At 42.6% G+C, this 13,799-nt stretch overlaps 1 protein-coding gene across 5 annotated transcripts in view; it reads right to left on the minus strand.

Moving 5' to 3' along the window:
• CACNB3 (calcium voltage-gated channel auxiliary subunit beta 3) overlaps positions 1-13,799 on the minus strand; it is a 297,646-nt gene that overhangs the window by 21,008 nt on the left and 262,839 nt on the right. For all 5 annotated transcript variants that reach the window (XM_075852205.1, XM_075852202.1, XM_075852204.1 and 2 more), the window contains 3 exons: positions 5,803-5,861; positions 4,651-4,760; positions 1,530-1,681 (listed from right to left, as the gene is read on the minus strand). In XM_075852205.1, the coding sequence (XP_075708320.1) occupies positions 1,530-1,681; positions 4,651-4,760; positions 5,803-5,861 (321 nt within the window). The remainder of the gene's footprint in view (positions 1-1,529; positions 1,682-4,650; positions 4,761-5,802; positions 5,862-13,799) is intronic.

Below are 13,799 nucleotides of genomic sequence, written 5' to 3' on the forward strand. Positions count from 1 at the left end.
CTCGGCGTGCGGGCGAACCTCTCCAGCTTCTCTGCTGCTTCCTGCCGGAGGCCTCTAGTGCGGCCCTCCGTCTCGCCGGCGCCATCTTGAGAGCGGGACCCAGGACTCGCTGGCGGCTACTTCTGCTTCCTCGAGCGCATCATTATGGACGGGCACTCGTGCACCTCCACCTCTAGACTCAGGTAAGACACTGGGGAAACCGTTTTCCCCGAATTTTGCGGGATATATGGGCCTTATAGGATGGATACAGCAGGAGCTCCGGTCACACACGTCCTCTCACATTCACCGCTAGGCCACGCCCCATGGTTGGGTGAGTTTAGTGTGGAGTAACTCTAGTATCCTGCACAGTGCCCTGACCTCAACCCCCTCGGATGAATGAATTGGAACGCAGATTGTGTGCCAGACCCTCTCGTCCATCAGTGTCTGACCTTACAAATGCTCTTTTGGCTCAATAGGCATAAATTTCCACAGACACTCTCCAAAATCTTGTGGAAACCCTTCACAGAAGACTAAAGACTGATACTGCCAGAAAAGGAGGTCAATCTCCATATTAATGCCAATGGTTTTGGAATGGGGTGTCCAACAAGCACATATAGGTGTGATAGTCAGTCCACACACTTTGACCAAATATTGTATGTTAGAGAATTGTTGATCATGTATTTTCCTAACTTATGGTTTACTTTACCGAACTTCCATTTGATCGCTGAACAGGGAGCTCATCTGTGTAGATGTTACAAATTAATTCACTGAATTTGTGACTTATTTTCCATGGATACATGTCAAATCGCTTTTTTTTTGCCATTCTGCCCATAAGAACTCTTAATATCCCACCTTTTGCCTTAAAATGTCATCTTAAAACTGGTTAACCTGTCACATCATGGACATCTTTATCAGAGGGCTACAGATCACATCCAGCCAAGGCAGACACACAGGCTAGACATATAGATTCTTTACATGGCTATATTTGCAGTCTATGTTCCCTCCATATATTGTTTTTCCAAAACAGGACTGGTTGATAGTGGGGGAAAAAAGACGATATTTTCCTAAGTAGATGTTTTCCCACTCCCCTCTGCCAAGATGTGCACTAGCTTTTTTATATACAGAGGAAGCACAGAGTGTCCCCCATAAGTATCACTTTCAGCCATATTGCCTTCATAAGAGACTGCCACAGGAATAACAACCCTTCATGCTCCTGTGCCACCACCTCCTAATCTAGAATTTAGTTGCTGTGAGGAAATCAGAAGCCGCTAGGTAACTCGTTCCTGTTGTACCAGAGGGAGCAGAGAGAAGCCATGCTCTCTTTCATTTTGGTTTTGGTGGAGAAAAGAGAGACCGCTCATCTTTTTTCTATGAGCTGGCAGTACTATAGGAGTAATCCGGCCCAATCATAACCTGGAGAAGTCATTGCATCCGATCAGCCTTTGTGCTGTAGACCATGCTGCATAGTTTACCAATGTAATGCCCAGACTGCTGGTTGATAATCATAGTTTGAAGGAATAAAATACCAGCTCAGTGCCACCTTGGCTCACCTTAGGGGATGAAACTTTGACATACACAATGATGGGTGCCAGGGAAGTTTTGCTCAGTTGAGTAGGATGGTTGATTGTGTCCGCATCCAGGATAACTAGTTGGAGTGTCTTGGCCAGCTCAAATATCCTCTCGATTTCACTTTGTACCTCAGCTGTATAATAGAATATTGCACATAAATAGGAATTACAACATTCTAGGATTCTGATTATTCCTAAAATATATGTCTGAATACAGAAAACGTAAGCTTTGTTAAGATTTTCTCTTTTTTAATGCTGTTTTTTTTTTTTTAACCTTCGGATAGAAATGTACTGAAAGGCTTTGTACACTTTTGAAAGCTTTTTTTTCTATTTTGAATCAATGTTTTATGTGAACTGACGGAATCGGCTCACAGCGGATACAGTTTCTATGTATAAAGAATACATAGAAGCTATATCGGAACAACAAAACAAAATTTTGGTTTAAAATCGCCTAAAACATTGATTTCACAAAAAGAAAAACTTTGCTAAGTGTACATAGCCTTTAAAGAGGATATGTACACTCGCCTGACACGTTTGTCTTTTACTTGTATTTCCTATAAAATAACAATCCAAACTTTATGCTGTATCATTCTTCTATTATTCATCCTGGAAATGAATGGCTAAATTGACAACTGCGTGTTACCATTCATTATGTCAATAGGCTGTGTCCAGGGGCGTAACTAGGAAACACTGGGCCCCATAGCAAACTTTTGATTGGGCCCCCCTCCCCTAGGTGCCACACACAGCCCGCTCTTGTAGATAGTGCCCACCTGTAAATAGTGCCATACAGCCCCCTCATGTAGACAGTACTATACAGAGACCCCTGGAGACAGTACTATACAGTGCCCCCTGTAGACAGGGCTATACAGCCTCCCCATACAGTGCTATACAGCCCTCCCTGTAGACAGTGCTATACTTTCAAGCATCATAAAGCGGGACAATCGATGCGGCGCGCAGTGGCAATTTTTTTTCCTTTTAAGCCACTCCTCTAATTACTCCCAATCCCCGCCCATACACACCCGGTTCAGCCCACGCAGTATCATGCTCACATAGTGTCCCCCACATAGTAGAATGCCCCCATAGCTGCCACCATACAGTACAATGCCCACACAGATGCCCTCATGCAGTACAAAGCCCAAATTTCCCCATACAGCATAATGCCCCATCCAATATAATACCCCCTTAGCTGCCCCATACAGTATAATGCCCCGCATAGCTGCCCCCACAGTATGCCACCCATAGCTGACCACCATAGGATAATGCTCTCTATAGCTGTGCCCACAGTGTAATGCCCCCATAGACGCCCCCACAGTATAATGCCACCCATAGCTGAACACCACAGTATAATGCCCCCATAGCTGCCCCACAGTATAATTGTCTCCATAGCTTCCCCTATAGTATAATGCCCCCCATAGCTGCCCCACACAGTATACTGCCTCCCATAGTATAATGCCCTACACAGTATAATGCCCCCCATAGCTGCCCAACACAGTATAATACCCCCATAGCAGCCCCCACAGTATAATGCCCCACACAATATAATGCCCCCCATAGCTGTCCCATACAGTATAATGCCCCCCCATAGATGCACCCCACAGTATAATGCCCCCTCATAGCTTCTCCACACAGTATAATGCCCTCATAGCAGCCCCCCACAGTATAATGCCCCCCATAGCTGCCCCCACAGTATAATGCCCCCATAGCTGTACCCACAGTATAATGTCCCACACAGCATAATGCCCCCATAGCTACCCCTACAGTATAATACCCCCGATAGCTGCCCCACAGTATAATGCTCCCATAGCTGTACCCACAGTATAATGCCCCATACAGTATAATGCCCCCATATAATAAAATGCTCCTATAGCAGACACCATATTAGCCCCCCTTCCCTACCCAGTATAATTCCCCATAGTGCCGAATAGAAAAATAATAACATAATTACTTACCTATCCCCATTCCCACAACGCGCGGAGGATCCTTCTCCTCCGGTCTGTGCTGTGAGTGACTCGGAGCAGACAGGTGCGATGACGTCACAACATCGCGCCTGCCTGTGCCGAGCCGCTCACAGCAGAGTGAATGCTGGAGCAAGGAGCTGTCAGCTCCGTGAGCAAGCATTAAAACTGTATCAGGAAGCGGGACCGGCGCGGCTAGCGCTGTGTGGCTACGGGGGCCCAGCGAGCCCCCTACGCTTAGGGGCCTGTCGCAATTGCGGGCGTTGCGACCCATAGAGCTTCGCAACGGTTAACAATAGCCTATGGCAGAGCAGGGAGATACCTCCCTGCTCTGCCATAGCGTTCAATGGCATCTGAAAGACTCAGACACTATTGAGTGTGGTGCCCCTCGAGGCATAGGGGGGCCCGTGACGGCCGGCGGCACGGGCCCCCTCATGCCGCGTGCCCCGTAGCAGCCGCTATGGCTGCTACAGCGGTAGTTACGCCACTGGATGTGTCCCTACACAATCTAACACTGCCAGCACTGATTGGATTGTTTCAGAGTGTGTAGGGACAGGCCTTATTGAAAAGGTAAGGAAACAGCCAGTTGTCAATTTATTCATACAGTTCCAGGAGGAATAATAGAGGAATTGCAGAGTTCTAAGAAAAGATTATCACATGTATAGCTTTTTAGTTTATTTATTACCACTCTAAATGGCCATTTTAGAGACGTAGATTTTTTTTTCTTTTAAATCAGAATTAACACAATTAATATATAACTGTATGCCCATTTAGGTAAATCTTTTAGTTATGTCCACAATCAAATTCAATGCCATGCTCTAAACTTGAACATTATCCTGGCATCCGATAAAAATTACCTTTTGGTTGCAACTCATATATAGTACCATTGTACACTAAAATGGGAATGCACAGGAGGTCACTTGTGAAATAGACTGTGTCGGCTTAGTCATTAATTTAAGGACATTTTCACTCGGCCGTAATGCCTCCACAGTCTAGTGTTTATATTATGGCCGCAATATCCACAACCGCCGCGGTTCTACTAAACCCATTGCATCCATAATGCGGACGGTGCAACTGCCTAAAGCTGTATTCTATTACAATCTTACCTAAATCAATGTAGTTCTTAATAAGAACATTTTTATTCTCACCAATGCTGGAGCGGGTGCTTGAACGTTCAATGATGGCTCTCCTGCCTGGATTATTGAGTACAGAACGCTTGGCTAGAGATAAGTCAGCTGTGACTCTAGTAATGGAGATCCTGAAAAGATATAATAAATACTGTATGCAGATTCTTTAGTTGTCTACACTTCAACATATGTACAGTGCTAGGAATATCAAGGGTGCAAATGACATGAATTCTGTAAACAAAACTCACTTATGGTATTGTTGCTTTACTACAGCTAGCTTTGCAATATACTCTCTCGTTTACGTAAACCGGTTTTCCCATTAAATATATTTATCACTCATCCTTAGAATAGGTGATAAATATATGATCATTGGGTGCCCAACTAGTCACTAGAGTGGGGGTCCTGAGTCCCCCGTTCACACTCACCTGCACGACCGCAGTGAGGAGGAGTTTAAATGGAGTGGAAGTTGAGTATGCGTGCTGCCACTCCATCTAAACTCTATGGGACTGACAGAAACTGCCAAGTGCAGCGATTCAACAAAACCAACTACTTGGTAAACATGTGGTCAATTTTTTTCTCTGTACACACAATTTAAACATTGACATTGGATATTTACCAATCTGCAGCCTATTTAGCCATTTTCCGGAAACAACCTGCTTCCCCAGTGATAGGTTGCATGAAACTCACTGGGGGAAGATTTACTAATACTGTTAGTTTTAGACAGCGTAAACTTAGCCAAGGCAGTCAGAAAAGGCGCTAAAATTATCAAAGTGTTTGAGCCCGAATTCTGCCGCATTTTGAATAGTAAATCTGCCCCACTCTTGCAATATGTAAACGTTCCGCTGTAAGGCTGAATGCCCACGTTGCGTATTAAAGAAAACTGCACCAAATTCCCCTTCATAAAACCGCACCTATTTCTGCCTCAAAATGTAAATACCATTTGGTGCAAGTTTAGCTGCGGAATTACGTGCGTACTCCCGCGGTTTTGGTGTGGATTTTCCGCATCAATTTACGCAACATGTGCATGTAGCCTAAATGTTCCACTGTATTAGATGAGTCACCTATTTAAAATAAAACAAGTACATGGCATAGGATTCAATCATGTGTCGTCGTCCCCCTACAAAAAAATAATAATTTCTGCTGTAAAAGGTATCAACCAGATTTTGATCTCACCTGCCATCAAATCTGTGCTTCATGAAGTCAAAGAGAGCTTTCTGCATCATGTCAGTCACCTACAGGCACAAAACGGGACAATGAAGGACACAAGTATGCAGAATGTACTCCATATATTTATGGAGACTGCATTGAGGTTTATGGGGCTGTGACAAGTCTAAATTTACATTTGGAAAACATTTGGAAAGAAGTCAGGTTATAATAGTATTAATTTCGGTTCCATACTCTGCGGCTGCCATTTGGCTCAAGAAGCTGCAATGCCCTTGAAGATAATGCAGGGACCGCAGGCAAAAAAAACGCAGCAGAAAACACTCAGAAACGAGCACCGCTGCTTCTTTTCTGCCCCCCCATTGATTTCAAATGGCGGCCAGAGGCGGAAACCGCGGCAAAAAAAGGACATGCTTTTTTTTTTTAGCAAGCAGCAAAAAACGCCTTTGCCCCTCAAAGAAATCAATAAAGACTATGTCGGTAATTTTTTGGCGCCGATTTCGACGCGGTCTCCATGTAAAAATCAGTGCCAAAAAAAACACGTTTCAATGACCCTTACATTTTCAAATGGGTGATTAACTTTGGACAACGTCTTTTTGTTAGAATGGTCCCTAACAATAAGCTGATCAGAGCGTCCTGCGGCATAGATTCCTAGTTGTAAACGTTGAAGGAACCCGGCAGAAAGTAATCAATTTTCTTGCAGCACCACTGAAGGGAAATTAAAACATTACACAGTGGTCACGTCAATAAATAGGCTGCGTAAATAATACACGGACGTGCTGGGTCCTCCAGAGTGAGATGCGCTCTTTGTGGTTGCTCTCCACTCTGGCGGATAAATGAGGGTCCTAAACAGGGGACCCCTTCAATTCTTTTAACTCCGAATTCCCTAGCAATGTATTTAAAAATAGATTTTCTAAACCAACGTGTTTGCCCATTTTACAAAAGGGACGGGCCCACAACGGGTACAACCTATTGCATCTGATGTATCCGCTACCCTGGTTGTCATCTTCCTAACTCTTTAAATATCTGCACTGAAAGTATTATTACACAATAATAATTTATTTAACAACATCAAGGCTTCTTATAGTAACGAACTGAAATTCAGAAAAGCTAAACTTAGCCTACAAAAGTCAATTCATCCTGCCCCATTCCTTTCTAAACGGATTTTAAAAACATGGCGCTACATAGCGTGAGTGAGATGTGGCAATAACAATTCCGTACAGTAGATTGGGAAGTTTTAAATCCGTTGCTGCTCCTCCATGGACCGGTCATGCATCAAGGCAGTCGCAATTAAAACATCAGTAAGTCAGAAAAACTAGGAACATGTGGGCGCTGCTGGATGGAGGACAAAGACTTGGCTCCAAATTAATATTGTTTATTAAAAGGCTACGCGTTTCGTCACCTAATAGGTGCCTTCCTCAGGCCAATATATAAAATGTCTCCCTTTAGCTTCGGTGTCACCAACCCTTCAGCATCCTGTTCCCAGGACAACAGAGTCGGGCACCTGTTGGTTTATTCCTTATTTCCATGGTGACGGTCCCGTCCATTGGGGCATATTTTGGCAACTGTTTGTTACATTGTATTTTTAATGTTTCCACTAATGCCCACATATTCCTTGTTTTTCTGCCTATTGATGTCATTCCCTTCTATGCAGGTTTCCATAGCCCCAATCAACCTTCTTTCCATCCATGGTCCCATACTCCCCATTTTCCATGTATGCAGATTTTCATGGACATATCCTCCCTACTTCTTATTTATGCAGATCTCCAAGGACAATCCTCCCCACTTCCTATTTATGCAAATCTTCATAGGTCCAACCTCATTGAATGCTCTTCTGTATTTATGAAATATAAAACTAAAACAATAGGTTTAAAAGGCTTGTGTGAAGTTAATAAAATAATCCACTTTTTCTTTCCAAATACAGCAGCACTCTTGTTCAAAGGCTGTGTCTAATACTGCAGCACAGCCCCATTCAATTGAATAAGGCCTAGTTGCATTACCAGGCACAAGTTATGGACAAGAGTGGCACAATTATTAAACCCTTAATGACATGCCACATACATGTACGTGGCAGTCGTTAAGGGAAGTATGGAGCTGGCTCATGGGCTGAGCGCACTCCATACTTCACTTCAATTGTGACCGATTGCTAGTTCAAGTCCCCTAGGAGGACTTCGAAAAAAATATATAAAAACAGTTAGTTTTTTTAATGTACCAAAAAAAAGTTTAAAAAAACAAACAAAAACCTTTTCTCATTTTTTTGTGTGTCAGACGCTCTAAAGGGTGAAGAATGCACAATATCTGGCTGGATTTCCTCGCTCGTCCCTCAATCATCAAAGCGTCTGGCAGGACGAGAAGGGAGATAAGATCAGTGTGGTTGGTTATTAGGAATGGACTGAAACAGTCTGTTGTAGAAATACCCAATGCACTGAGACTTTGTGTGCATCGGGTTTCAGGAGCAGGCAGCATGAAGTGTTCCCCATACAGAATAGCTGTGTTCAGTGTGTTTGGCGCTAAATACGGATTTTCGCTACAACGGCCAGTAGCTGAGGATAGGGGCAGCAGTTCAGGAAGTCTTCAAATAAAAGGAGGCTGAGTTGATTAAAAAAAGTATATTGCAATATTTCTTGAAATTGCCTGCCCTATACAATAAAAAAATAAAATATATGATAGTTACCCATTAAGTCCCATCACCATAAGAAACAGTAATTAGCATTAAGTTTATTTTAATTTCCGCAGTTATACCTAAAAAAACACCTAACAGAGCAAGGGGAATACATCCAGAATGATCAAGGATAAAATTTAACGGTGTTATCCCACGATTAAATTATAAATTTCACAAAACATAAAAAATGTTCAATTGAAATAATTTTTGAAGGGAACCTGTCATGTGGTACTGTACATGCTGTCCTATCTGCAGGCAGTAAGTTATAGAGCAGGAAGAGCTGAGCAGATTGATATATAGGTTTGTGGGGTAAGATTTATCTTAATTGGATTGCATCTTATTGATATAAATACCTGCTTATTGTGGTTGAGTCCAGTGGGCGGTCTGAACCATTGATTGACAGCCTTCTCTATCTGCATACAGCGCAGGTTTGGAAAATTAGTTGGGATCTATGTTGGCGCTGCTGCGTGGTATAGACGGGATACAGATCCAGAAGCCGGTTATCATAAAGTGTATTTATTGCTAATTGCAACGCGTTTCGACGCCGAACTGGCGTCTTCGTCAGGCAGACGAAGACGCAGATGCCTGACGAAGACGCCAGTTCGGCGTCGAAACGCGTTGCAATTAGCAATAAATACACTTTATGATAACCGGCTTCTGGATCTGTATCCCGTCTATACCACGCAGCAGCGCCAACATAGATCCCAACTAATTTTCCAAACCTGCGCTCATCATACCTAAGCGGTCACCCCGTTAACCGGCTCGGATCTGGCAGCAGCTATTTCGTGGACCCCACTACTCAACTCTCCTAACCTTACGGTGAGCATATATTTATTTATTCCTCACCTCCATCTTCATTGATCCACATCAAGTGGCGCCGTGGCTTTTGCTCTCTTCTCTATCTGCATACAGAAAATGCTGTCAATCACTGAGAAGGACCGCCCACTGGACTTTTAAGCTCAGAGTGAGCAGGGATCAATAAATACAGGTTATCTTGAATCTTTTCCCACAAAGATATATATCAATCTATACAGCTCCTCCTGCTTTATCACATAACTGCCGATTGGACTGCATGTACCAAGTGACAGGTTCCCTTTAAAAAATGTTCCTGTGACTATGGCGCTGGTGTTCTTTTGTTTCCTTCTCAGTAGGTCCACCTAATTTGTCCAGTGCTGGCGGACACACATACCCAGTAGCTCAGTCCTATTTCCCGAATCCTCTTGTACATGGGCAGGAATGATTCCTGCTATTGTGCAGTCCAGCCAATAAGAATTTTTGCAGTAGAAGTGGCTGCTTCTTACTGGCACTGACCACATTAGGTTCTGTGAAGGGGGCGCCATAACAAGTATGTAACAGCACCATCTGGACACAGGTGTATTTTTTCTTTACTGCCTCCAATTGAAAAATTGTTGTGTTTCACGTGAGCTAAAAAAAATATTATATTTAATCGTGTGACAACCCCTTTAATTACTGAAATTTTACATTAAAAAAGTGGTCACGATTGAAACTTTTTTTTTCACATTTCCATCATAAAGAGTCCCAATTTCAAACCATCAATTCAGAGGTAAGCAGCATGTTCTAGGTGTGAATTATTAAAGTGGTCAAATGTCTTTAATGGCACCATGACGTGTGTCTCTGAAATTCTAGGTGGTTTTAGTATGTTACATAAACTTAAAGTACTCTCTCTAATCAATACTAGGTCGCTTACTTACACCATTTGACTAATTTAAATGAAGCCAAGACATAATTGAAACAACAGGATACAGCACAAATTATTGAAAGGTACTACACCTAGTCCGATAAGAGGCGAGGCAAGTCCAACATTGGTCTTCCCCAATGCAGTAATTGGGATCTTGCTGGTAGAAGTGACACAGTCCGTGGTGTGAGAACCGTGGAGTGGCTTGTTCTTGTCACATTATTATGCTCCTTGTGAATTAGATGTTGGAATGAGGTCTGATTCAGCACATGCCTTTAATATCCAATTGCTTATTGAACTTTGAGGAAACACAGAGCTGAGTAAGTGGCTCATGATAGATGGCTTTCAATTAGTAAATTAACACAGTGAAAAAGCGGAGTAGTTTTTACATGGCTCGAGATGACTCCATTTCTTACTACATGGTACCAGCTCCTTCTCCTGCCAATTAGTTACACTGTAGGGGTTCTGCACTAAGCACCCCGCTGTGACAGAGACACAAACCACCTGGTGGGAATATTTTGAATGTGAACTCCAGTTTTCAACACCTGGGGAATTATTAAACCATTGCACAATTCACAATAAGGTGTCAGGATGTACTAATTGGGCCATATACCAATAATAAAATAACTGTATGATATACAGAGGGGTATGAATATACAGAGAGGGCTGAAAGGGTCTCAACGGTGGCACCATCATTGATCTGATGATAGGATTTTTTTAGCCTTTCAATTAAGAAGCCTATAAGATATAATAGGGCGTAAAAAAACGTTTGTTTAACATTTTCCCATTGATGCACATTATAAATTACTAAGTCTTTTACACCACATTGTAACAATTAAGGACAGACACACTGTACACTTTTTTTATTGCCCCTGCCACAGGTCACACAAAATGGCATCGCCGAGCAGCTGTAGGGAGCCTAATGACAGCAAATTATTGACTTTTGTCTTGATGCAAGCCTGATGTCACTGACAAATGAGGGAGAGATCAAGCTATCACTGTGCGGTGCTATCACAGCAGTTTGGAAGCCTGCTTGCTGATTTCACTTGTCCTACTATTAAAGCGTACCTTACTTTTCAGTTGACTTTCCATCTCACTGTCATATGTGTGTACATAGGGAAAAACACTATTAATACGGCTTGTATTATTTAATAGGTTTCCCCTCAGCAGGCTCTCCCTCTAATTCAAATTTTTTCTCTCAGCTACTGGGAAGAGCCTAAAGCCCCATGTACACGACTGCCCCATGTACAATGACGGTCCGTGATTACGGGCACGGCTGGCAGCAGACTGTCATCCGCATTTGCGGAACGTGCTCCCATTTTTAAGTATGGGAGCAAAGTCCGTAAAATAAAAAAATAGGACATGTCCTATTTTTTACGGAAGGCTTCTACGTCACGGACACATTCCTACAAATATACGGGAAGGTGTCAGTCGGCCATAGAAATGAAAGGGTCTGTAATTATGGACCGGAATTACGGACTAAATCTACAGTCGTGTGCATGGGGCCTAACTGCGATTATATCTTCTATACACTGCACACATAGATATAGATAGTAGAGCAGGATTCTCCGCTTCTCTATCACATATATATATATATATATATACACTACCGTTCAAAAGTTTAGGGTCACTTAGAAATTTCCTTATTTTTGAAAGAAAAGCACAGTTTTTTTTCAATGAAGATAACATTAAATTAATCAGAAATACACTCTATACATTGTTAATGTGCTAAATGACTATTCTAGCTGCAAACGTCTGCTTTTTAATGCAATATCTACATAGGTGTATAGAGGCCCATTTCCAGCAACCATCACTCCAGTGTTCTAATGGTACATTGTGTTTGCTAACTGTGTTAGAAGGCTAATGGATGATTAGAAAACACTTGAAAACCCTTGTGCAATTATGTTAGCACCGCTGTAAACAGTTTTGCTGTTTAGAGGAGCTATAAAACTGACCTTCCTTTGAGCTAGTTGAGAATCTGGAGCATTACATTTGTGGGTTCGATTAAACTCTCAAAATGGCTAGAAAAAGAGAGCTTTCATGTGAAACTCGACAGTCTATTCTTGTTCTTAGAAATGAAGGCTATTCCATGCGAGAAATTGCCAAGAAACTGAAGATTTCCTACAACGGTGTGTACTACTCCCTTCAGAGGACAGACCACACAGGCTCTAACCAGAGTAGAAAGAGAAGTGGGAGGCCCCGCTCCACAACTGAGCAACATTAGAGTCTCTAGTTTGAGAAATAGACGCCTCACAGGTCCTCAACTGGCAGCTTCATTAAATAGTACCCGCAAAACGCCAGTGTCAACGTCTACAGTGAAGAGGCGACTCCGGGATGCTGGCTTTCAGGGCAGAGTGGCAAAGAAAAAGCCATATCTGAGACTGGCTAATAAAAGGAAAAGATTAATATGGGCAAAAGCACACAGACATTGGACAAAGGAAGATTGGAAAAAAAGTGTTATGGACAGACGAAACGAAGTTTGACGTGTTTGGATCACACAGAAGAACATTTGTGAGACGCAGAACAACTGAAAAGATGCTGGAAGAGTGCCTGACGCCATCTGTCAAGCATGGTGGAGGTAATGTGATGGTCTGGGGTTGCTTTGGTGCTGGTAAAGTGGGAGATTTGTACAAGGTAAAAGGGATTTTGAATAAGGAAGGCTATCACTCCATTTTGCAACGCCATGCCATACCCTGTGTACAGCGCTTGATTGTAGCCAATTTCATCCTACAACAGGACAATGACCCAAAGCACACCTCCAAATTATGCAAGAACTATTTAGGGAAGAAGCAGGCAGCTGGTATTCTATCTGTAATGGAGTGGCCAGCGCAGTCACCAGATCTCAACCCCATAGAGCTGTTGTGGGAGCAGCTTGACCGTATGGTACGCAAGAAGTGCCCATCAAGCCAATCCAACTTGTGGGAGGGGCTTCTCGAAGCATGGGGTGAAATTTCTCCCGATTACCTCAGCAAATTAACAGCTAGAATGCCAAAGGTCTGCAATGCTGTAATTGCTGCAAATGGAGCATTCTTTGACGAAAGCAAAGTTTGAAGGAGAAAATTATTATTTCAAATAAAAATCATTATGTCTAACCTTGTCAATGTCTTGACTATATTTTCTAGTCATTTTGCAACTCATTTGATAAATATAAGTGTGAGTTTTCATGGAAAACACAAAATTGTCTGGGTGACCCCAAACATTTGAACGGTAGTGTATATAGAAGCAGCATGTAGGACATTATACTGCAGTACAGAGCAGTGTAGCTGAGAATCCAGCACTGGGGTGACATATAAATCTTATCAGCAGCCTGTGTCTTTATCACTCTGCTCCTGCTTACTCTACCTGCCCCCACCCTTTTCCATAGACTTGCATATGCTATATGTGAATTGACACCCCCCCCCCCCCCACTTTCTGCAGTCCATCAATTCTGCTCTGTAACCAGGGGCAGACTTTGCTTGATAACAGAAGATTACAGGAAGGGAGACAACTAATGGCAGGAACTTCACACCAAATTTGTATAAATAAAACAACCAAATATTAACTGTAGGTAAATAACAAAGTTGATCTATATCCGGTATACTATTAGATTAGCATAAGTTGTTTGAAACACTAGTGTCTGTATAAAACAATACTTCGTCCTCCCATCTAAGC

This window comes from Rhinoderma darwinii, chromosome 2 (assembly GCF_050947455.1).
Source record: "Rhinoderma darwinii isolate aRhiDar2 chromosome 2, aRhiDar2.hap1, whole genome shotgun sequence".
NCBI lineage: Eukaryota > Metazoa > Chordata > Amphibia > Anura > Rhinodermatidae > Rhinoderma > Rhinoderma darwinii.